The sequence below is a fragment of the Melanaphis sacchari genome, unplaced genomic scaffold, assembly GCF_002803265.2.
Source record: "Melanaphis sacchari strain LSU unplaced genomic scaffold, SCAv2.0 Contig48_pilon_pilon, whole genome shotgun sequence".
Taxonomy (NCBI): domain Eukaryota; kingdom Metazoa; phylum Arthropoda; class Insecta; order Hemiptera; family Aphididae; genus Melanaphis; species Melanaphis sacchari.
This window is the reverse complement of record NW_020271327.1, coordinates 1,676,111-1,699,817: the sequence shown is the minus strand read 5'-3', so window position 1 is coordinate 1,699,817 and position 23,707 is coordinate 1,676,111. Positions and strand designations below refer to the sequence as shown.

Sequence of the window (23,707 nt, the reverse complement as noted above, 5' to 3'; positions counted from 1 at the left end):
TAACATGAAATTTGAATTCAATATAAGTGGATAAGTAATTTAGAGTTAAGCACTACAGTAGTGTCAGTTAAAATGAATAAAAACTGGGTATTGTCTTTTAGGAATCAAGTACACCTAGTACAGTACCAAAAATAGAAAATGTATAGTAAATATCATAATGAAATACTATATCAATTCTGTAAATTGTCACTTATTAAGTTTTATTACATTATTGTAATAAAACAAATAGTATGGGTTGTGTTTGTGAAATGTTAATTTTTCATTTCTTCATTCAATTATTACATTTCATGTCATACATCTTAATACATTACTAATATTAACTCATATTCTATTATTTACACAACCCAAATTATTGAACATTAGTACCTTATATTTTTTTTAAACAAATTTATGATGCACAAATATCAAGTACTAACTTAACTAATGACATATGTAACTAATAAATAATTAAAATTCATAATTATAATTGATTTAAAAATTAAAAATATAAATGTATACAGAATTTTAGCCAACCTATATGTTGGCCCATAGAATACTTAAAATTAACTAACGCATTCAATTATTGTTATTTATGTTTTTTTTAGCGCCAAATAACAATTTTACTTACTAAAAAAGATATTGTAGATAAATATAAAATATATACAAGCGAGTAGTTAGAGTACAAGAAAGCTAAAATATAAAAAAATAAAAATAAATAATAGTGCTAAATATACATAAAATTAAATAAGTAAAAGTGGTGATGCAGCTAAGGAAATAAGGAAAGGATTAATTATTATTTGTAACCTGAGCATACAATACATAGTACGGTTGTTTCCATAAGATTATAAGAAGTCTTGTTTTGTTTCATAAAATTGGAATTGATTTCCAAAAGGACCGCCTGTACTGACTCGCGGAGGGTTTTGTCAGCTAAGCCCTCTAACTACACTTATGCTAACAAATATGGATACATAATATTTATAATATGATATTTATTTTATACTTATCAGTTATTAATACTTCTTAAATAATAAAAATTATCAAATTTTTATTATACAAAATAAATATAGTTAATTTTAAATTTATCTTCAACATCATTTATTTTTATTTATGTACTGTAAAATTTGTTTTGCTTGGTTTGCACACATAAAACTTGATATAACTTCTGGTGTTAATAATGATTGTACATATTTTGTGTATGTTGAACGAGATATATGACCTGAAATCATGATGAATAAAATAATTTATTCAAACAACATTACATTCTAAATAATTTAAATTAGTTTCACCCCAATCACAATCTCAATTTAAAGAACCCATAAGATATTTATTTTAGTCTAATTGAATTTAAAAAATAATTTTTATATGATTATATTTATTCTATGATAAATAAATAATGATTTTGTGTCAAATTATGATCATCTGATTGAATGTTGATAACTGAGGTATTGAGTTGGAATAAATTCATTAAAAATAAAGATGTTTAATATTTCACTAAACTCGACAAAATGCTGTCTTTATTAGAAAAAATTTTAGATTAAATTAAAATAGAATAACTAGCATGAGTTTTAGTTAATAAAAATGATAAATAAATGTAGTAAAATAAAATTATGTTTAATCATCTTGAATAATGAATAATACTGTAAATTGAACTGGGAGTTAAATTCTTTGAAATATAATATTACAAATTACTAAAAATAAGAAACCTGAACTTAATAGTAAAATAAAGGTACAATAGATTTTCATAACTACTAGTATACACCAGAATAAAAAAAAAAACAAGATATTATGATAGAATAATATGTAATGCCTTCATTTCCACTCCACCTTAACTAAATTTCAAAAACAAGTTTGAGTTGAATGTGCAACAATATACTATTTAAATTTTATCATACTAACCATGTTTCTGTTTAAAACTAATCCACAACTGAGAAATATTAGGTTGGCCTAGATTTTTCTTAGCACATTTGAATATCTGAGAAAGACAAAAGAAAACATACTTATATTATATTAAACAGGTATCAATAATAGGCCTATTTTTAAATGTTTAACTTACATTAGGCGACTTCAAGATGCTAAAGAAGTGCTCTTTTATCGCAATTTTTGTTTCGTTGGCTATGGTCATTCGATTACTATGTTTCCCACGATTGTCTGTAGGTATTATATGTCCTATAGTCATCTTTGTACATAATGTTCGTACTAGTGATGGAGTCGTATCGTGCAGAATAACAAACGCACTTTTACATACAGATCGAGTAACTCCGTAATGTTTGACAGCATATTGGAAATATTTTGAAGATTTTACGATTTTTGTGGCATTTATTTTGTTTTCGTCAATGGAAATCATCGCGAACAGATAAATGTGTTTTTCAAATCTTTGTAGCTGTGATAGATCAGTCTTAAGACGTGTCTTGAACTCGTCATCAAACATTAACAAGCATTTGTTCGAACAGCAATTATCGTCGACATCGGTCTTGGGCGATGACGGATTGTCATATTCTGCATCTGAGTCCTCTTCCTGATCATCACTATCATACTCGACTTTAAAATCTCTGTCGTCCATGATCGTAAGTTTAATATTGAATAAGATTTTTCTTTACATTTTATTATTATTAAATAGTAATTTCAGGTGTTACGATAAAATAAATATTAATAAATTAATAACGTCTAACACTCTGCGTCTCTGCGTTTAAAGTTCAACTGTAAATACACAAATATGAAATACTTGAACAGTGAAGTTCACCGGGTGAACCAACAAAAATGTGATATGGCTGTTTAGTCGTTGTCAATAATCATTTTACCCGCCAAATTTTCTGGAGATGGACGTTTTGTTCGAGCCGATCGTTAAACGTAACATGACTTGATCGAATACGACTGCGTTTAAAAAAAAATAGAAAAATATAACAGCATTTTTAATTTATTCCTCCTTCAGATCCGAAAAGGTTTCAGTGTTTTACAAGTATATAAATGTTAAGGGAATTGTTTACTCAATTATTTTTGACTCGACAACTTCCAAAATAAAGTAGGTAGGTATATAATGGATAATGCTAACATTACATTTACATGGGTATACTTTATTAAATTATTCGTTTATTAAACTTTCCTCTACAATAGAAATTCTTTATTATTTATTTATCAAATAAACCGATAAACCGAACAAACCGCAAAATCTCTCGACTTACTATGCGTCTATGCACCTTAAAGTTTGTTATCATTTTCCGCGAAACTATCTGAAAAATTTAATTTGAAACGTATACACCCAAACATAATGATTTATAGATAAAAAAATAATCCCAGATTATCAATTTGGTTTTTACAAAAGACATTCTACACTTCACCAAACATACTGACTTGCAGATCTAATATTCTCATTCCTACACTCTAGAGCAAAAACTGTAATGCTCAACAATAATGCTAAACTTTTCACAGGCCTTTGATAAAATCTGGTATCCAGGTCTCCTATTAAAACTGCGTTACATTCTTCCATCATTTTGTTTTTTATTTTTCAAGAGCTATCTTGAAACCCGTCTATTTGCCACCAAAATAAATAATAAAATATCTCTAATTTATTCTATTAATTTGGGTATACTTATACCTCAGAGAGTTATATTTTTATCTATTTTGTTTAATACATCTTCTTACACCTTTAATTACACCTCTTAACCTCTGATCAACCAACCACCCAAAAACTCACGTTGCAGACTACAGCAATGACAAAGGTACTTAGAATTTAGATCTTGATGATCTTGTCATGAACGAAAATCACATAATTATTTCATCCCATTTGTAATCACAACTCAATGAAATGCGTAATTATTTCCACAATGGCGCGTAAAACTAAATAAAAGCAAATCTTGTTAGTTGTTACATAACATTCACACTCCGGAAAAAACTCCTCCTCAAATTTTCTTTAGTAACAATCTTATTTCTACTAACACAAACTTTGATACCTTGGTTTGATTCTATATAAATATAAGCAATTGACGTGGTTTCTTCACATTCCAATAATAATAAAAATAAATAAAATATTAATAGGTACATAGTATTAATAATATAAATTAAAGTAATTTATTTCAATAGAAGTGCCTCCAATAATGGTGGACTTCTTTTCTCATGAAGTAAGTGAATTTGTAAAAAAAAAAAAGGATTTAGTTACTGTTTTGTAGCTGAGTAGCTCAGAAATATTATTACGAAATACGAATCCGTGCCATCTTGGAACTTTTGATGTAAGTTATTGCCGGTGGCGCCTTTTCAATAAAAAAAAAACTAGTGGTGCTAAAACCAGTTATCCCGTTTTAATTTGACCAATGATGTGCATTAGCCATTAAGATGCCTATAATGACCCCGGGCGCCAAGCTTACCCCGTATTGTGCTTATGGTTATTCTTTATATTTTATACAACGAATCTATTCATAATGTTCTACGGTAAGTCCGGATTGACTTAAAAGTCAATAGTAATAATATATGATTTAAATATTACATAGTATATTACTATATTAGTATAGGTACTATTAATATAATAATGAATTATCAATAGCAATAAATGTCGGTAGACGGCAGAGAAGGGCGTTATTCGAATAATTTTCAATTATTTTATTTGAATAAACATGGTTAATAATTAAAAAAACAAACACATATTAAAAACAAAATTGGCATGGTATATTAAGTTATACGATTGTAAATCGTATTTTATTCGAAATAAATCCTAAAATAAATATTATAAATAAAACAAATATATATCATTAGAAGAAAGTAAAGGATTTAATATTATGTTTTTTTTTAATCATATTTTAATAATAATAATTATTTTCGTAATAATTACAACAATAATAAATAATATTAAGCTATTAAATAATAATAACAAAAAATAAAATAAATAATTATAACAAATTTTAAATTTCAATAAATAGGTCTAAACAGTCTAATAATAGTAATAGTAACTAATTTTAATTATAATTCAAATATTAATAAATAACATTATACTTATCAGTATAATAGAAGAATTAAAAGAACATATTTTGTACTAGGTAGTATTATGTTATGAAATTATTCGAATAACCATAGTTGAAAATTTATTCGAATAATAATTTTATTAACTTAGGTCTTAGAAGATACAATTTTGCCCAACTCTGATAGACGGTGACCAAGTCGACGTTCGGGCTCGTCAACTCAGTGCAACTGATAATGGTCATAGAGCAGCTGTTATGTTCACGGAGCAGATGGCGGGTGGGTGAAACCTGTAGATAACAGCAGTCGTATCGAGTGATAAACTGGAACGACGGCGGCCAATGATAACAATATAATTGACGGGAGTAGGCGACGTCTTGTCGTCGGTGGGTACCAGCACTCAGCACGGCAGCACCCGAGAAGTCGTAATCGAGTGTGCTCGTCGTCGTTAATTTCGTCGTCTCGCCCCAGTTAAACGCTCACTTCGCGCACGCGGTCACACTCGTCGTCGTTACTCGCCAGTCGGCTGTTGCCAGGACGCGCAACGTTTGCACGCTTGCGCTAGTCCAGTCGTTGTTTTACGGCGGAAATAATAATTATATTTTTTTTTAGCTTTTCGTTTTTCTCCCTCTCTCTTTCTTGTCGTTTTGTAGTTCCCGCAAACACGCGACTGTAACAATCACAATAATAATAATAACAAACAATTATTGCTGCGTGCAATGAGTTCCGTCGAGAAATCGTCCGAACAGTCATTTTATTTACACCGCCGGTGTATCGTCTCCGTCATCGCACGAACGGTCTCTTCCGATTTTGGACTCAACGTATGAACGATACAGTCGTCGCCACCGCCAACAACAAAAGTCACATGGTTCTCACGCCACAACCGCCGTTGTCAATCAGCAGTTAACACTTAACACGCGGTCCAGTTTCGTCCGTCTTCAATCGCTTCACGAAAATATTCGCAATGGATGGTAAAATCAAGAAACTCTACAAAATCGTGCTGACCGGCGGTAAGAACGAATTCTAACACACGTAACGTAGTTATTATTAAAATGTATTGTGATTGTCGTGTTTAACTTATTCCGTCGCATGGTCCAAAGACATTATTGTAGTACGAGTACATTTCGTTAGGGGATTGCTCCCACCCACAGGTTTCTGATCTGTACAGTGTTTTCTTAAAAAATCGACAGACGAGGTCTGGATAGATGAGCAAAATTGTATTCCGTTTTCCATCATCATCAGTTGTCTGAGATTGAGAGCCTATTCCGATGAGGATGGTTTGGGACAGATATAATGACAGGAGTCTGCGTAAATAATATTATGGTTTCTCAAAGGTCACGATGCTAAACTGACCGTTTTGTACATATCTCCAGGGGATGTGCGAGCGGAGTGCTCGCGCTTCTCGTTATTGTAATAAGTATCGCCGCTGATTCTCCAGGTGGGGAAGAAAAAATTAAATAACCGTCTCGCCCACTTCCCGCCACCGACCACATATTGCGTACATCGTTTTCGCACATTCAGCGCTTTCTTGTTAGTTAATAAATCAAATCCATTTTGTCCGTTTAACTCTAACAAAACTAATACAAACATTCGATAATAATATAGTATGACTTATAAGTATACGAATACGATAAACATAAACTTACTGGTTAGTACAAAGTGGGTCTACAAAAACTGTTATTCACTTCTGATACGAGTATTTCTGCATGTAATATTATTTTAATAGAGTCATGTTATTGTCCTTTTCTAATATTCGCAGAAATTGTATGGTTTGCCTAAATCTTATTTGGCGAATCATTAACGAGGAGGCGTACCACCAACTATATCTATTATATCTAAATGTATACCTCCCTGTATGTCGTACAACGTGTGGTCATAAAATTCTAATTATATTATTGTTTGATCGACATTAATTTAGGGATTTTCATATTTATACCATACTCTGTAGTAGGTGCTTGAAAACACTGAAACGTTGGTTTAATTCAATGATATTTTTTATTTGAAATAAATATATAGGTATATAGATACCTTGCATAAACATTAAATATGTTAACTTGTAAATAATAATAATATAGGTACCTTTTCCCCAACTACTAATGTCGTCTACCGATGTAATATGTTATAGGTAATATGTTATAGTTCATTAAGTTGAATGAGTGGATTTCGCTGTAAAAGTAATTCGTTAACAGATTTTGTGTATTGGTTAGAGACATTGTCTATCGTTAACCACACAAGTGGACTGTAATCGTTTATTCTACCAGTTTGTAATAGATATGACTTATATTTTTGGTTTTTAAATTTTATGTTCTGGAGTAGAATAGTAGGAAATTTCTTTAATTATTGTTGTGTACACATATACAGACACACAGTAATGTATAATTATTACTTAGTAATATAGGAAATAGATAATTCTTTACTATATCTATATGGTTATCTGGTATTGTATTTTTAAGTTAAATATTAAATAAAATATAATTATGAGTCTCAAATCCCAACCTTACCACTCCACTTCTAATCATATAAACTTAAAAAGCTTTTTAACTATAAATTTTACGTAAATATGTACATTTTATATTCGATATTCACTATGTTAATAAATTATAATCTAAAGCTAAAATAATGTATTTAAAAGAACCGTTTGTTCAGTAAACAAGTATATAATTTATAGGAATGTCAGAAAAAAAAAAAACCATTGATTAATTTTCATGTAAATTAATATTTATTTTGTTTACGTATACAATGGTTAATATTATTATTAAAAAATTCATATATTATCATTATCGAACATTTACAAATAAAGGTTTCGTAAACCAGTGTTGCCGAGTTTACATATTTTTGTTGTTGGATCACCTTGGTTTTGCAACACATTTTTAGCTTTGTCTTCTCTTAAATTAAAGCATTATAAATTATTTTGGCTCATTTAAAAATTACTATTACTATTTAGATTTTCTATTTTGATGTGATTAAGCTCCGATTGGTTTTCTAATACTATACAGTATTTTCGATTGAGTTTTATTGAATGTGTTTTGTTATCTTATATTACAGATTAATTTTTTTATATTTATTGCCTTGCATTCTGCTACCCATCTATGATCTATATAATGGGAAATGTTGTACTTTAACCTATAATCTAGACTCGAGCATTATAACAGCATAATAAATTAGAACTTGGTCTGAATTCTTTACGTACCTGTGATTAGTTAATCAGACTTTTTTTCTCAAAAAATTAAATATCATTTTTTCTATATTTTTATTTTTTCTGTAACCATTACAATTATAGGTAGTTCTAAGTCTAATTAAAATTATATAGAGTGTATCTTTATCTTTTTACGTATAAATTATAATTATTAAATAAATAGTTTTGATTTTGAAGTTCGAAAAATCCTAATAAAAAATAAATAATGTAATTTTTTCATTTTTTTTTTTTGAATTACGCGTACAATGATATAACATAGTTTGTATTAAAAAAATGTACATACTTATCAAGAAATGAGCGTAGCCTGTCAAATGTGTATATAGCTATGTTTTATTTTTTATATAAAAAGTATTATATCATTTAAAGGTTATAAATTGGTAGGTTTTTCCAAATTGTACTTTATAATAAATTACAAAAGTGGAAAAAAATTTAACTGATGGCCGACAGGTATTCAGTGGTGTACCTACTATGGTACCTATAAACATTTATGCAACGAATATAATATTAGGTCAGATTATCTCAAGGTTAACATTTGATTTATTTCGTTTTTTTAGGGTTTTATTTTTAGTTTACTAATAACACCAGGTAGGTAGGTAGATACTATAGATACTTTGTTCATTGTGTGCGTTATCCAAAAACACTTTGTGTACAGTCTTGATTTTCGTGTTTTTTTTTTTATTCTTTAATAGTTGTAGGTATAGGTTTTATCTTAATTTTTATAATACGAGTATGTAGTACGTATATTTTTTTTTGCCGGTTTATTCGAGTATTCTAAAAAAAAGGTATTATTATATATTTCATTATAATCTTACAATACTAAGTATAAGTGTGTGACGAAAATTAGAGGCAAAAAATAAGAATTTAATTTTTGGTTTTTTGCTTCATCATCAAAATTAGTAATATCTAGTAAAGATTGGTCGCTTAAAATTATCCATTATACATTTTATTAATTTTTGCTATTTAGGTGCCTATTTTAATAACTTATAATGTTATTGTTGTTTCATTATGTATAAATATTATATATAGGCACTTGATAGGAAATACTGTATTATTGTATATAAATATTTGAGTGAGGGCAATCGTATTTTAAAGTTTTATTGTAAAATTAATGCTGGAATTCGGGAAATTTTGGTGATTCATCCTATATGACAGTGTATGTTATGTCTTAAAGTTATGACTTATGAATTTTAAATGTATACTTGTAGTTTTACAAAAAAAAATATATTAAGCATTAAACAATAAAATTACAAAATAGTATCGACAACTTTAATGTAATAAATTGGTTACATTATTTTATTAATCGGATACCTATAAATCTGGATTTCACGGAGATTCCATAAATTTTGTTATATAATTTAAAAAAAAAGCCAATCCATGTTAAAATTTAGAGGTTTCTTAAAATTATATATAATTAGTTGGTAGATACCTATAGCATGGTTTATTAGATTATAATAGAACTAGATGAGAAAGTTGCAGATAAATTCCCTGTGCATTCAATACACAAAAGAAGGTATTATAGTTCGTGTATAATTCAGACTTATCAGACTAACAGACAACACTGATTTGTATAAACATTTCGTATCGATTTATAAATTATGAATTATTTGTTTTAATTGATGTCTAATGTCTAAAGTTATTTGAAATATAAATATCATAAATATTTGCACCATTGAATTTAGTTAAAAATTATCATACAATCATCAATTGATATATATGTATGTAATATGTATATATAAATAATACCATTTTTGGTATAAATCTTGATAAAATATGTTTCTATTATCAAAAAATGTTTAATAGTTATTACCTTAAATGAAGTACCTAATTTAATTTTGTTTTCTAAAATGTAAATAAAATAGTCTGTCGTGATTTTTATTAATTAATGCTTGGTATTTTTAATAAAACAATTTTTTTTTTTTTTTTTTTAATTTGCTTTTTATTTAATAATAATTATAGCAAAAATAAAACAATTAAAATATTATTTTATGTTATTTTACTAACTGCTAAATAGTATAATACAATAGAATGAATATAAAAATTTTAAATTTAAATGCTTAATAATAGTTAATGCAGTAAAGTTTCTTTTCTCGTAGATTTCAATTTTGTCGAAATCAAATATAATATTTAAACGAAAAATATCGATTTTAGTTTTTATTGTTATTTAAAAATATTGTTCGTTGAGTTTTATAGAACTTTTTGCTATGACTCTATTATACTCGTACATTTAAAATGTTCACTAAGTACAATAGCATTTTTAAAATATTTATATTAGTTTTATGTAATCTATACCACGAACTTATTTACTCATTTGTGGTGTACGCGTTATTTGTAAATACGTTTGTAAATGGATTAATATTTTGAAAATTTCACTTTAAACTTATTCTTTTTATGCTCGTAATAATAATTTATGAGGGAACCTTAAATTAATGTTTATTCAAGATTTTTTAACTAAATTTAATCAAGATAAATCGAAAAATATGTATTACAAATTGGGAAATTAAAATGTCTTAAATAGCATAAAAAGAGCTGGAATATTAAAAAATAAAAAATAAAAATATATTATCCAGAGAAAACTATTGTAAATGTTTTGTAAAATTGAGTCAATGCTCTATATGGTTAATCTTTTTTTGATTTATCGAAGTATTTTCCTTATCAAAAATTGGTGTAAAAACTATTTCAGTCCCTGCCACAACCACTATATATAAATGAATTTAAATTTACTATCAGAAATCATACTTTTATGTTATTAAAAATTTTTTCTATTATAAAATTTAAATAGTAACAGTCCTAAATATAACACTGGATTAGTATTCGGAATTTGAACATCGATTACTGATATATATCATAAAATTGATTATAAAGTATTAAAAACATCAAAAAATTACTCCGTTTAAAAACATTCGTGTATAACAGTATCAGGTATTTCTTGAAATACCGGTATTTTTTAAAATATTTATGTATTGTCAAAAAGAAAAGACAACAACAACAAAACATACGCATTCGTTTTCATTTATATGTATAAAAAACCTTCCGTTTTAAGTATTACACTGTACTTGAACCAAATAATTTATCAAAATTATAAAAACAACTAATATATTTTTTGAATTTTTTTGTTTCGAAAAAAGAATTAAATATACTTTGTATTTTAGTTACTTGATATTGCGAAAATAAAGAAATGTATCAATTAATAATTGTTTCCATCGTTAAACAATGTATTTTTAAAAGTTAAATATATATATTTAATAATTAACTACTATTAACATTTTTAGGTTCATTATTGTTGTTTTGTATACAGTATAATCTGTACTTAGGACAACAAAAAAAGAAAAAAAAAATTGTCTTAAATAAGTAAAAATATGTATTAAATCATTACAAGTATTTATTTATTTTTATCAGTCTTGAAAGTTGTTGAGTAAACTTCTTAAATTAAGTTGTTTTAAAAGTATCCCCTAAATATTATTTTTCAATTTCGATTTTTAAAAAGAATAGCGAAACTAGTAAGTTATTCGATAATACATTTTAAAATTAATTTTTTAATACAATCAATTTTTATCCTTCTATCGATATAAAAGTCTTGGAAATTATGTATCTTAAATGTTTTGAAGACTTGTGACAAATATTTATTTCGTTATTAAAACCTAGAAAAACTTATTAAACATTTAATCGAAAATTCTTAATTATACGGCTGAAAAGTTCAATATTTATTTAGCATTAAATTCAAATGGTTTTTGCTGAGTTATTTATATTTCACGTATACCCTAGAAAGTTGTCATACGCGATTTATTTACCAGTGCATACTTTTCAATACTGTTTTAGATATTTTAAAGAAATAATATTGTATTTTTAGATGTTTTTTATTTTATTAAATATAATTTGATAACATGTATTAAGATATAATAATGTTTACAATAACACAATTAAAAAATCAGAAAACTCGCTCTGTAGAATCTCTTATCAATTAAATCATTATTAAAATCATTGAGTCATTTTCAAGTTTTTTAACTGATAAATAAACACAATATAAAAAGTAGAAAAATAGAAAATACCAAAATTTTATAAATAGCTTGATAACAGTTAATATATTTTGAGTTGTATCCTAGTGTATATAAAATTAAATGCTGATATAAATATTTCGTAAAAAAATTAAATCTGGTTATTTCTTTTTTAATCACAACAAGCAAACAAGATTGATTTTATCAAAAATGGATTCATTATTAATACAGACATCATTGGTTTCGATAACTGCAAGAATTGATATTCCCGTTTTTCCGTTTTTTTTTTTTTTGTTATTTTTAATTAAGTATTAAGAAAAGTGTAATGGTAATATTCTATTATTTGGACAATCAAAAGTAGCATCTAGTTCAAATTTTTTATCAAAAACTACCAGAAATTATGAAGAATGAATATTGAATATCGACGAACATTTTAAGCACCAAAACGTGATGTCATACACAAAAATATATCATGATTATTACTTTACATTTATCACTCTACTGAAAATCTTAAATATACGTTAGTTTTTCTTTTATACCAGTTAGGTCTTTTTCTTTAATTGACAAATATGAAATGAATAATCATGTTAATTACTTTATAAGTACGTTAAAATTTTAAAAGTAATACGATACACCCGAAAATTAATATTTTAATCTAATTAATTCATTATTTATTGATATTAATAGAATAATACTGAATAATTGTTAATATTAGTACAGCAAATTTATTTTAATTAAAACTTGAATTATTATGAAATTATATGGTTATTTATACATATTAATTGTGTTGTATAAAATATGCAACTTAATAATTCAGTTTGTAGACTGTAAACCACATTTTTTAATTTATAGTTTAATATCTAAATAATGTCTGGTATTATAATATCTATTAATGTACAATATTTTGTTTATAGTAATGTATTACTATAATAATAGTATATTTTTATATCACTTAATTTAATTTTGCGTTAACTGAATTTTGGCTTCAATAATACTGTTTTATAAAATTAGATATATATTAGACTTCATTAGATATACATATAAACATTATAAACCAAAAAACAATTTACAATTGTCTAACATTAAAGAAGAAAAATAGTTGTTTCCAATAAATAATTAATTGTTCCAATAACGAGTATAACAAAAACAATATGATGTCTAATATAGGTATAAGGTATTGGTAACCTATATACTAGATAACTCAAGGAATTTAGTTTTATAATTAATTATCAATTTATCAAACAAAAAAAAAAAAAAACCCAAGTTATAATAGTAAGTGAGGTCAGTGCTCATCTTTATAATAATTAGCAATATAATTATCATAACACATTGTGATTTGCCTACTTGAAACGCCGGAATTAAGTTTAAAATCAAGTTAATAAATTAATGACTACTTATAATAGGTATATACATTATTTGTATACATAGTTATGAACATAACTAGTTAATTAGTTACGAACACATAGTTAAATGATTATTTAAAAAAAATATGTTTTTGTATCATACGTAAATTATCAGTTATTAAACTTAAAATTATAATACGTGTTTAAATTGTATTTAAATGATAACTATAGCCTATTGGTTGTTATTATTATTTGTTAAAAAATAATACACGAATAATGTTAATATGTAATAACATTTTTTTTTTATTGAGAAAAGACCCCTTGGCAACATAGGCCTTTGGGTGTCCACAAATAATGGGTGAACTCATAATACATTTTAATTTGTTAAATTTTTGACTTAGGCTGGAGGTGGTGATGAATTTAACGATGTTGGTAATTGATTAAGAGTGGTTGAAATAACATATTCTAATTTTTCTATTACTTTAAAATTAAATAATTAATGTGTGTATTTTTATTTCAATAAGTGTTATTTTTGATAGTATGCTATAGTTTTTTCATTTAACTATATGTAAAAATAATATAATATAATGGTAGCTCGTGATAGCTCTATTTGTGTATTATTTATAATTCCAATAACTAATTGATACAAAATCAACTTATTTTATCAATATTTTTATTGGGTTAATATCTACTAAGTAAATTATATTTTTTAACAAATATTTAAAAAGTATCACTGTAAAAACATGCAGAATTGATACGACATTGAAAGAATATTCGTCCATTCTGAATAAGTTAGTACGTATACCTACGTTTTATACTCAGTACTAGTAGGTTGAGAGGCTATTCAAGTAATTTAAATGGTAATTACTAATTAGACATTTATGACCGTGTCCATATGCATCTATACATAAAATATTAACAATTAATAATCTAATCACATCATATCTTGTGGTGAATTTATTACTGGTAGAAAATATGATCTGCTTTTTTCAAGTTGACAAATTATTTTTGCAAATAAACCAATATTATTATAATATGTATATATCTAAATTATTACATTTGGTGTTTTTAGTACTTAACTACCTACTATAATTATATTGATTTAATTTTTACCGTAATAATGATTTATTTATTATTATCTTCGTTACAATTTAGTAAAGTTAATATATAAAAATTATTTGAATTGTGGTTTTTTTTTTTTATCAGCTTTACATTTTACTTACTTTTAATCTTTCATATAGTGTAGTTATCTGTTCGTGTGGTTTTTAAAAATACAATGCAATAATTTTGTTATTTTTCATTTTTAAGTTTCAATTCATGTAGTTTGATTAAACTTATAAAGTTTTGTTGGAAAAAAACACGTCTACATTTAATATTACATTATTTAATAGTTACAAGTAAAAATTAAATTTAAACACGTTATACAGTTTACTAATTTGAATCTGTTTTGTGCTTATTTATATTATACTTATATTAAACTTTGTGATTCTAATAATAATATTATTATCATGAATTGTAGTTTATGATACAATATTATGATGTTATACTAGGTGATTCTTTTACCAAACAACACTCATATTAATTTCAAAATCTATTAATGTTTTTAAAAATATTTTTTTTACATAATTTTCACTTAAAATAAAATAACATTTTTCAAATATTTTATTTTGAAGCAGATTTTTTTCCGGAGTAATTTAATACATAAAAATATAAATTCGGATGATTGGTTTATAAGTTATAAGTATTTGAAGTTTAGATGAGTGTAGTGAGTGCCGATGGGGATACCTCGCAAAATGTTAGTCTACTAATCTAAATTTTGATTTTTATTTATTGAAATATTTCACTAAATATTTTGCTTCAGAATATACAATTAAAAATGCATGTTATCGTTCAAAAGGGTATAACCAACGTAAGAAATTATATCGATAACTAAATATTAAAAAATATAATTTATTTTAAATAAGTGTGTTTTATTTTGATTAAAAATTATGTATAAAAAATATTTTCCGTAAAGTACTTACAATAATTTAAGAATATCAACATTTACAATCAAATTAAAAGGTATATTTAAAAATATAAATTGTATAACTATATTTTTATCATTGCAATAATAATTATTAAATTTTCTACTTACACTATCATTTAGTTAGAATCTTATTGGTGTATATATTATAATCTTAAATAAAACAACCCAATTATTACTTAATTTTTTTTAATTTATAGAATGTAGATTTTAGTAAAACATAATAATTATATTTTAACGTATATTTTTTTCTTTAGTCACCAAAAAAAAAAAATTATTTAAATTATATGAATTTTGTTGTATTATACATTTTTGTTTATTTACTAATTAGTACTTGGTAGTTGGTTTATTTGAGTCGCGTATCAATTATAATAGCATATTTTAAATAGAACACTTTTTCTTAAAGGCAGCGTGAACAGTTCTAAAGGTTATTAATGTGATATTGATTTGAATATTCAATTTATTTAACAAAACAAAGATTATATTGTAACTTAAATTTATTGAAGAAATACTTAAGAAATCTCTTGTTTTGAAAATTTAAATTTAAATTTAAAAATAGTACTTGACATACCTAATTATACTTAGTTTTACTAATAATATATGGGTCATGTTAAATTTATACTTATAGTAATGAGATTTTTTAACCTTAATTATTGATTGGCGATTGCAATTGATCCTCAAATATTATCGCTTTTATATTATTTTCTTTGCGTGATTAATTAAATTGTATTATATTTATCCGTAGGTTAATAATGAATTTTTTTTATAACTATCAATAACATGCGGTTACTATAGTTATTATTCATGAGATTTAACTAATTCAACAGTTAAATAATATGTATAAAATTTAATTTTTCATAAAAACTGTTAACTATAAATTATTTCATCTAAAAAAGTATCATAAGCGTCTGAAATTTGTGTAAAAGTTGGACTTTGATGTACTTTTATAGTTATATTTTTAGAAAAACAATTGGTATTTTATTGGGATTATCTTATTAATATTTTTAAACTTAAAGTAAAAGTTTTTGATTTATAATTTAAAATTATTTTTCCTGTGTTAATATATATTAAGTATCTACCAATAAACAAAAACAAATTCCTATTTCCTACCGATTTAAACATTTACGTATAAAACGTTTCGTTATTAAAAATTATGCATGTCACAACTTCTTAAATGTTTTAGTAAATATTTAAATTTTTAATCGATGGACTTCATGATTATTGTATATTTGTGTTTAATAAATTTCAAGGTTTGTCGTAAATTATTTTCGTAGTCATTACATAAAGGTTATTTAATGGTAAATACTAAATATACTGAAGTTGTAACCATATTAACAGATAGATATATTTGTACAATTTTCATATCATAAATCATGCGTGTGGTCCGTAATTTTTACAATTGAATATTTTTGTGCATTATTTTTTTAATCTGCACGAATGTCCAAATATATCACGTTATATAATACCATCTTCGTATTATAATATATATTGTATGTATACATAAAAAAATAAAAATAAATGCTTTTCTTATTTTCTTATTTTAAAACTTTAACAGTTATTTTTTTTTATTGATATAATTTTATTTAGTCCCAAATATATATTTATATCTAATGTATAATGTATATGCCAATATAATAGTGACCTATATTGTTTTAGTTTAGTTAAATTCTATTGCTTTTAGTTTAATGACAATTTTGGTAGATTTATAGTAAAATTGTATATTAGTGAATATTTTGTAATCTACTTGAATGAGTAATATAAATATATTTATTATATAAGACTGACGTAGCGTGTATATTAAGTATATGCAATAAAGATATACTTTTTTTTTAAAACTTGTATTTTTGTGTTTGAGCCATTAAAAAATGAATACGAAATATGTTACCTGATTAAATTATACTTTAAGAGTCTTTAAAATATAAATTGATTAGTATTGCTTATTGTCGATAAGCATGTTTTTCTATGATAATTTATATTTCGTGTGTGTGATGTACCGAAACTCAATATATTTTTACTTAAATTTCACTATCATAATTCATTTTTTTATCTATAATTTAAATCGTTCGTACAATTTACTAGTAATTGAATACAAATATTAAAATATAGTTAATTATTCATTAATATTACAAAACTAATATACTCTATTCAAATATAAATGTCTACATTCATTTTTTAATTTGAAAAAATATATCATACTTTTGTAATTTGTTAAATTTAGGCCCTTGTGGAGGCAAGACAACGGGACAGTCACGATTATGCACATTCTTTGAGAATTTAGGATGGAAGGTAAATGTTAAAATTATTATTTCCATTGTTATATCTTGTTGAATTTTTATTTTTTTAGGTTTACAGAGTTCCAGAGACTGCCAATGTTCTATTAAGGTAACACATATTTTTTTTATAAATTATAAAATTTTTTTCCCCAATTTTAATAGTAAATTTATAATTAAATTTTATTTAAAGTTCTAAATCTAAGTATTTATAAAAATAAATTCAAGTTTCATACATTTAACTGAAGTTTTTACTTTTATATTATTGCATAATCCATTTATTTAAAATTATATTGACTTATACTCATTATCTTTGATATTTGCCGACCTTAACATATAAGGTTTTTTTAAGGCAAGGCGACTTTGAACAAATTGTTTTTTTAGTCTAAAATTAGTTGTAAGAATTAATTTATAGGATTCCTGTAGTTTTATTTTATTTAACGACAAATTAAATCTTAACATTTTATTTTCCATATGTTTCATAAACGAATAGTGTTAATACTTAATCAGAAGTATGATTTAAATAAGAAATAATAATCAGCATGATTTTATAATTCATTATTTTATAGATTATTATTTGTTTATAATAGAATAAAACCTGAAAAATTGTTAAATTTAAAAATATTACATTTGTATACATCTGATGTGCCTTAATAATTTTAATGATATAGTAATAGTAAATCTATATTGATTTTAATATTTAGTGTTTACCTTTTATTTATTTTTTTTTTTTTACAGTGGTGGTATCAAGTTTTCGGAATTAAGTGACGATCAAGGTAATGCATTTCGAAAAAATATATAATCATTTATCTGTTTTAGTTAAGCTATACGCGAGTTTCAATTAGGTATATCCTTTAAATGTGAGGATAAAAATATTTTTATTTATTTTTGGCTACCCATCAAAAAATTCAGTCATAATAGTGCGGTTTTTATACCGGGCATGACTGTTTTTTATCGCCCTATTGCTTATTATACTGTATACGTCATATTTCGTCTGTTTTCAAATTGTTATTCTTATACAGCAATAAAATTAATGCACCTCCTTTATCACGACCATGAATTATTTAGCAATCCCCTAAGCTGCATTTTAATCTAACTTAGTAGGTCATCATAAATTTGCAATGTGATATAATCGCATAATATTTGTATTATATTCCTTTTGAAATAGTATCATGTTACGTTTTACGGTTCGTATAATAATATTGATTTTAAAAGCCTCACAAATTATCAAGTCACGGGAGAAGGGGGAATTCTTACCGATGAAATGATGAACCGATGCAGCTAAGCTTGATGCTATTTAGACATGTCATGTCCTTGGAAATTATTATCATTAGCCTCATAATATTATTTTTGTTTTTTGTTACAGCCCATAAATTTCAAGAGAACCTTCTTAGATGTATGTTACAAATAGAAAACACGTTTTTTGAACTGGGCGAATCATGCGACCAAGACTGTCTAATCATTTGTGACAGAGGTGCTATGGATGCTGCTGCGTGTAATAAAATTTTTTTATATGATATGTAATTATAAATTTAAGTATAAATAAAAAATAAAAAATGCTGTTGGCGACAAAAATTATAGTTATTATGACAAAACAAAAGAGATAAGAATTAACCGATTAAAAAAATTCAAAAAAATGTCATAAAGTGTCGCCATTGGGTGGCTGCTTTTATCACGTTTATGTCAAGCTATATTATATATTACCGCATACGTACTTATTGTAATAATTTATTTACAGATTGTACGCTTTAAAATAAAAAGTTTAAAAAAAAAAATTACATTTTTTATCTTCTTCATAGTGAATGTTACAATTCTGTATTAGAATAATACACGTGTTATTGATATTTAAAAAGTATAAAACATGTATGTGTGTGGTAAATTATTGTTTACATCCTAGTTATGTTAACTAAGTCGTGGTTAATACATTTTTTTTAGTTCATAACATCTATTTAGCCATTTGTATTTCTCAACAATTATTTAATATTTTAAATTATAATAATTGGAAGTAAGAAATTCATTTCAATTATTTTTATAATAATCACTGATCAATGATCAATAATATTGTAATTTAATGAAATTTTTATTGGTCCTATAGATAATAATTTTAATTGTTGTTTATAAATGCAATTTTTTTATTTATTACCAGTAAAATAGTAGACCCTTCTCCTACTATTTTTTTTTATCAATTATTGTTCAATAATTATTTTTATACTGTTCAATTAATAAAATTAGTTCATAACAAAGTATGACATTGAATTATTGATAGTGTTCTCATTAAAAATACAATAACATAGAATATGATAAATAAAAGAGTAAATGTAAATAAATATTTTATACACTTGAAATATAAGTTTTTTAAATTTTGTTTGTGTTATTTAATTAGAAATACCTACTAAACAGTTATAAAATCTAGTATCTAGATCAAAAAATATGTCACTACAATAGCTCAATAAAATTAAAACACTATTTGTTTACTCAACACACTTGTACTAATGTTTAAATTAAGCAATATCAAACAATTGAGCATTTATTATTATAGATATACCTAGCAATAAATGGGATCTGATAATGAAAGAAAATGGTTTGAACATGGTTGACTTGAGAGACAATCGTTACAATCAAATTATTCACATGGTATCTGCTGCATGTGGAGCTGAAGACTTTTATACAACTGAGGTAAACACGTCATAAACTTGTCTATTGTATTTAAAATTAACTAATTTAGCATCTGTTTTAGGATCACACGAGCAGGAGAGAGGACGTTTCTCTTGCTAAAAGTCTAGATGTCAAAGCGTCAGCATCATGGATAGGGCATCCATACTTTGATGTTATTGATAATTCATCAGATTTTGAAAATAAAATATGCAGAATGATAGCTGTAAATAGTAACATTAAGTTAATTGTTGGTAGTCTTAAAAATATTTATGTTCTATTATTATTATTTTATAGGCTGTTTGTCAGAAATTGGGCTTAGACACTGGTGATAGATTAGCAACCAACTCAAAAAAACGTAAATGGTTAGTGAAGTATTTGCCTGATGATCAGTTATTCCCTCCATTTCAAGATTTTGATGTTGTACACAATTATTTGCAGACATACACTAAAAATATGCAAGCTCGTTTACGAAAACGAGGACAAAAAGGTTCTTTATTTATTGTTACTTACATGATGTTGCTGACTGTAACTTCAATGTTACTTTTTATAGGCCATTGGAATTATACACACACAATTCGCAGGCCTAGAGTCCGTGGTCAAGTAATTGAAGTGAAAACGCAGCTCAGTCATAGAGACTATGTGAATCTGTTGTCACAAAAAGATGAAACTCACTATCCAATCTATAAAAAAAGACGATGTTTTATACACTACAATCAGTATTTCCAGCTGGACATTTATTGTAAACCTTGTCATAAAAGGTATGTGGTTAATAACTTTAAAATTCAAGTACATTAACATTTCTATTTGGTTTTAGATGTGAAGGATTAGTGTTACTTGAAACGTATTCTGCTCTTGAGGATCAAGAGCTACTTGACCGTTTACCAAAATTCTTAGACATTGAATCTGAGGTTACAGGTAACGCAGCTTATTCCATGTTCAACTTGTCACTTGTTGAAGATTGGGACAAGTCAAAAAATTTTTGTCACTACTTGAAAGGTAATTTTCACTTTCCTAGTAGATTTTAAGAATAATATTTAGTTATTGTAGATATGAAATTAGGCTAGGATTAGATTTTTGTTTAAGATATAGTTGTAGCAACTTTTGTACATTTTTTTTAGGGCCAGATGAAGATCTGAATGTTAGTGATCATAAAACTAACCAAGTTAGTTACATTCATACAAACGGAAAGCTAAGGAAATAGTGACTTTGCTTTTACATTTTTAATATAGTATTACAATTTTGTTTTTAGATGTTTATCATTGTATAATATTCATTTTTTTACGTTTTGTTAATTAGTACACAAAATTGTTATCAATAGATTGTTAAGTTACTAATCTAGGTACTTTATGTAGTCTGTAACATAAACTACTCATACTTACATTTATGCATTATTTTTCTTTAAATTGGCTATTGTTTTTTTCTTTATTATTATAATTCTTTTTTTTTTTTTGCAACCAGTACATTATATTACATTATACTGTAGGTAGTAAATTTTTTATTTATTATTTTTTTAGATAAATCTTATAAAGTAATTATAAGAAACTATTTTTAAAATATATCTAAAACACAAACTGCTTATTATTTGGATTTTCTGCAAATTTTGATTAATTTCATTTGAATAAATGATAGTTACCTTTATATTTACAATGCAAGTGAACATCGTGAAATTCTATTGGTTTAAATTTATTTTAATTGATAATGAATAATGATGTATATAAATTTGACATCCGCTAAAGTTTTCATAGGAAAGTATTATTTCACACATTCAAAAATAGGTACCTGTAGTCTTTTTTGAATGTGGTTAGCGTGGCTTTTATGATTGTCCTAACATTCTAACACATTTTGTTGGAACAAACCCAAGCCCATTTTCCGTTTTGTTTTGGCAATCTATTCAAAACTTATTTTATTTTAAACAACGCGGCACAACGACTACAGTCGGTATTGCTAATCGTCTTCTTTCAAAATGAATAATATCTCATTAATTTTTGTTATTCATGTGTTGTTGGTTGAGCTAGACGAAATATTTATTTTTATGTTCAAAGCCAGTTTTTAAACGCTTAAGATCCGACGTAGATTTATTTATTTATTTTTTAGAAAAATAATAACGACACACGTATTCGCGTATATAACTTCAACTATTTGTAGAAATTCAGTAAAATAGTTATTGGATTCATCTAAATAAAAATGTCCGTGACACAATATTTATCTCAACAGTCCCTGAAAGTCTGTGTAAGAGCACTTCGGAATGAAAATACAAAATAAATTATTAATTTTATTATTTTACATTTTTTGCAGTCCTTTATATCGCAGATGTAAACATGAATAGTTTAGATAGTGCGTATGTTATTATATCAATACAAATATCAAGTATTACGAGTTGACACCGTTGTAAAATTATAAGGTCCGCGTGTATTACAAATAGCTAATTAAAAAAAAAAAATCGCGTGATCACTAAACTGGTGCGTAGAACCACACACGCTGCTTCAACCATGCTTACAGTGCAGTATGTTATTAATTATTTTATTACTTTATTAGTTACGATTTATGTTTCCCACTTCTAATCGTGTGGCGGCGGGCAATTTACGATCGACTATAGGCTAATATGGACATCAACTAGTTAGATAGTTAATTAAGGTTAAAAAGTTACTTTAAAAGTAAACTAAATAATTTAATGCATAATAACATTCTAACTTATCGAATTGAATTAAATGCACGAAATTATCTAATCTAACACATAAAAAAACAAAAAATGCTAAACTATATAGTTATTTTTGTAATCGTTGCAAAAATCTTTATCTTTTATAGCACTGGCGACTGGAGGCTGCAGGGTAATAATTACCAATAAGGCTATAAACTACATTATATAGGTATTAATTATTTTTATAAGATTTTTTAAATTATAAAAAAATAAGACTTCTAACTTTTATTCCTATACAGTATACTTTCAGAAATTAACTTGTATTCTAATTTCATACATTTTTAGTTTAAAATATTACTAACTTTCATACCTGACTTAACCTTCGTATGTCTTGTACTTTGTATAGTATTTAGACGGTGTCGGAGTTCGAGTAGCTTTAAATAATAGGTATTCGGTATTCGGATGGTAATGGATGTCGACGATGAATGGTATATACGTTAATATGACGATTAATTAATAATATATACTATTAACTTTATACCTACTTCTACTTGGGTATCATATAACATTTTCCTGTACTCATATTATCACTTAACTTTCGGATGTAGCCAACTGTGACACTGAACTATATTATTAAAAGTCCAAACACGTGATATCGATCGGAATT

General features: G+C 25.4%; 2 protein-coding genes across 2 annotated transcripts; one reads left to right on the top strand and one right to left on the bottom strand.

The window, feature by feature from the left end:
- Positions 1-1,044: 1,044 nt before the first annotated feature.
- Positions 1,045-2,731, bottom strand: LOC112598483. The gene is made up of 3 exons (XM_025344955.1): positions 2,033-2,731; positions 1,876-1,951; positions 1,045-1,195 (listed from the first exon to the last, which is right to left on the bottom strand). Exons 1-3 carry the CDS (start codon positions 2,537-2,539, stop codon positions 1,071-1,073), a joined length of 708 nt encoding a protein of 235 aa, XP_025200740.1. The 5' UTR covers positions 2,540-2,731; the 3' UTR covers positions 1,045-1,070.
- Positions 2,732-5,298: 2,567 nt separating this feature from the next.
- LOC112598422 (TRPL translocation defect protein 14-like) lies at positions 5,299-21,850 on the top strand. The gene is made up of 11 exons (XM_025344876.1): positions 5,299-5,933; positions 17,696-17,763; positions 17,822-17,859; positions 18,486-18,523; positions 19,114-19,242; positions 20,287-20,423; positions 20,485-20,625; positions 20,697-20,889; positions 20,953-21,160; positions 21,217-21,398; positions 21,521-21,850. The coding sequence occupies exons 1-11, from the start codon at positions 5,888-5,890 to the stop codon at positions 21,601-21,603; spliced, it is 1,263 nt and encodes a 420-aa protein (XP_025200661.1). The 5' UTR covers positions 5,299-5,887; the 3' UTR covers positions 21,604-21,850.
- The last annotated feature ends 1,857 nt before the right edge of the window (positions 21,851-23,707 follow it).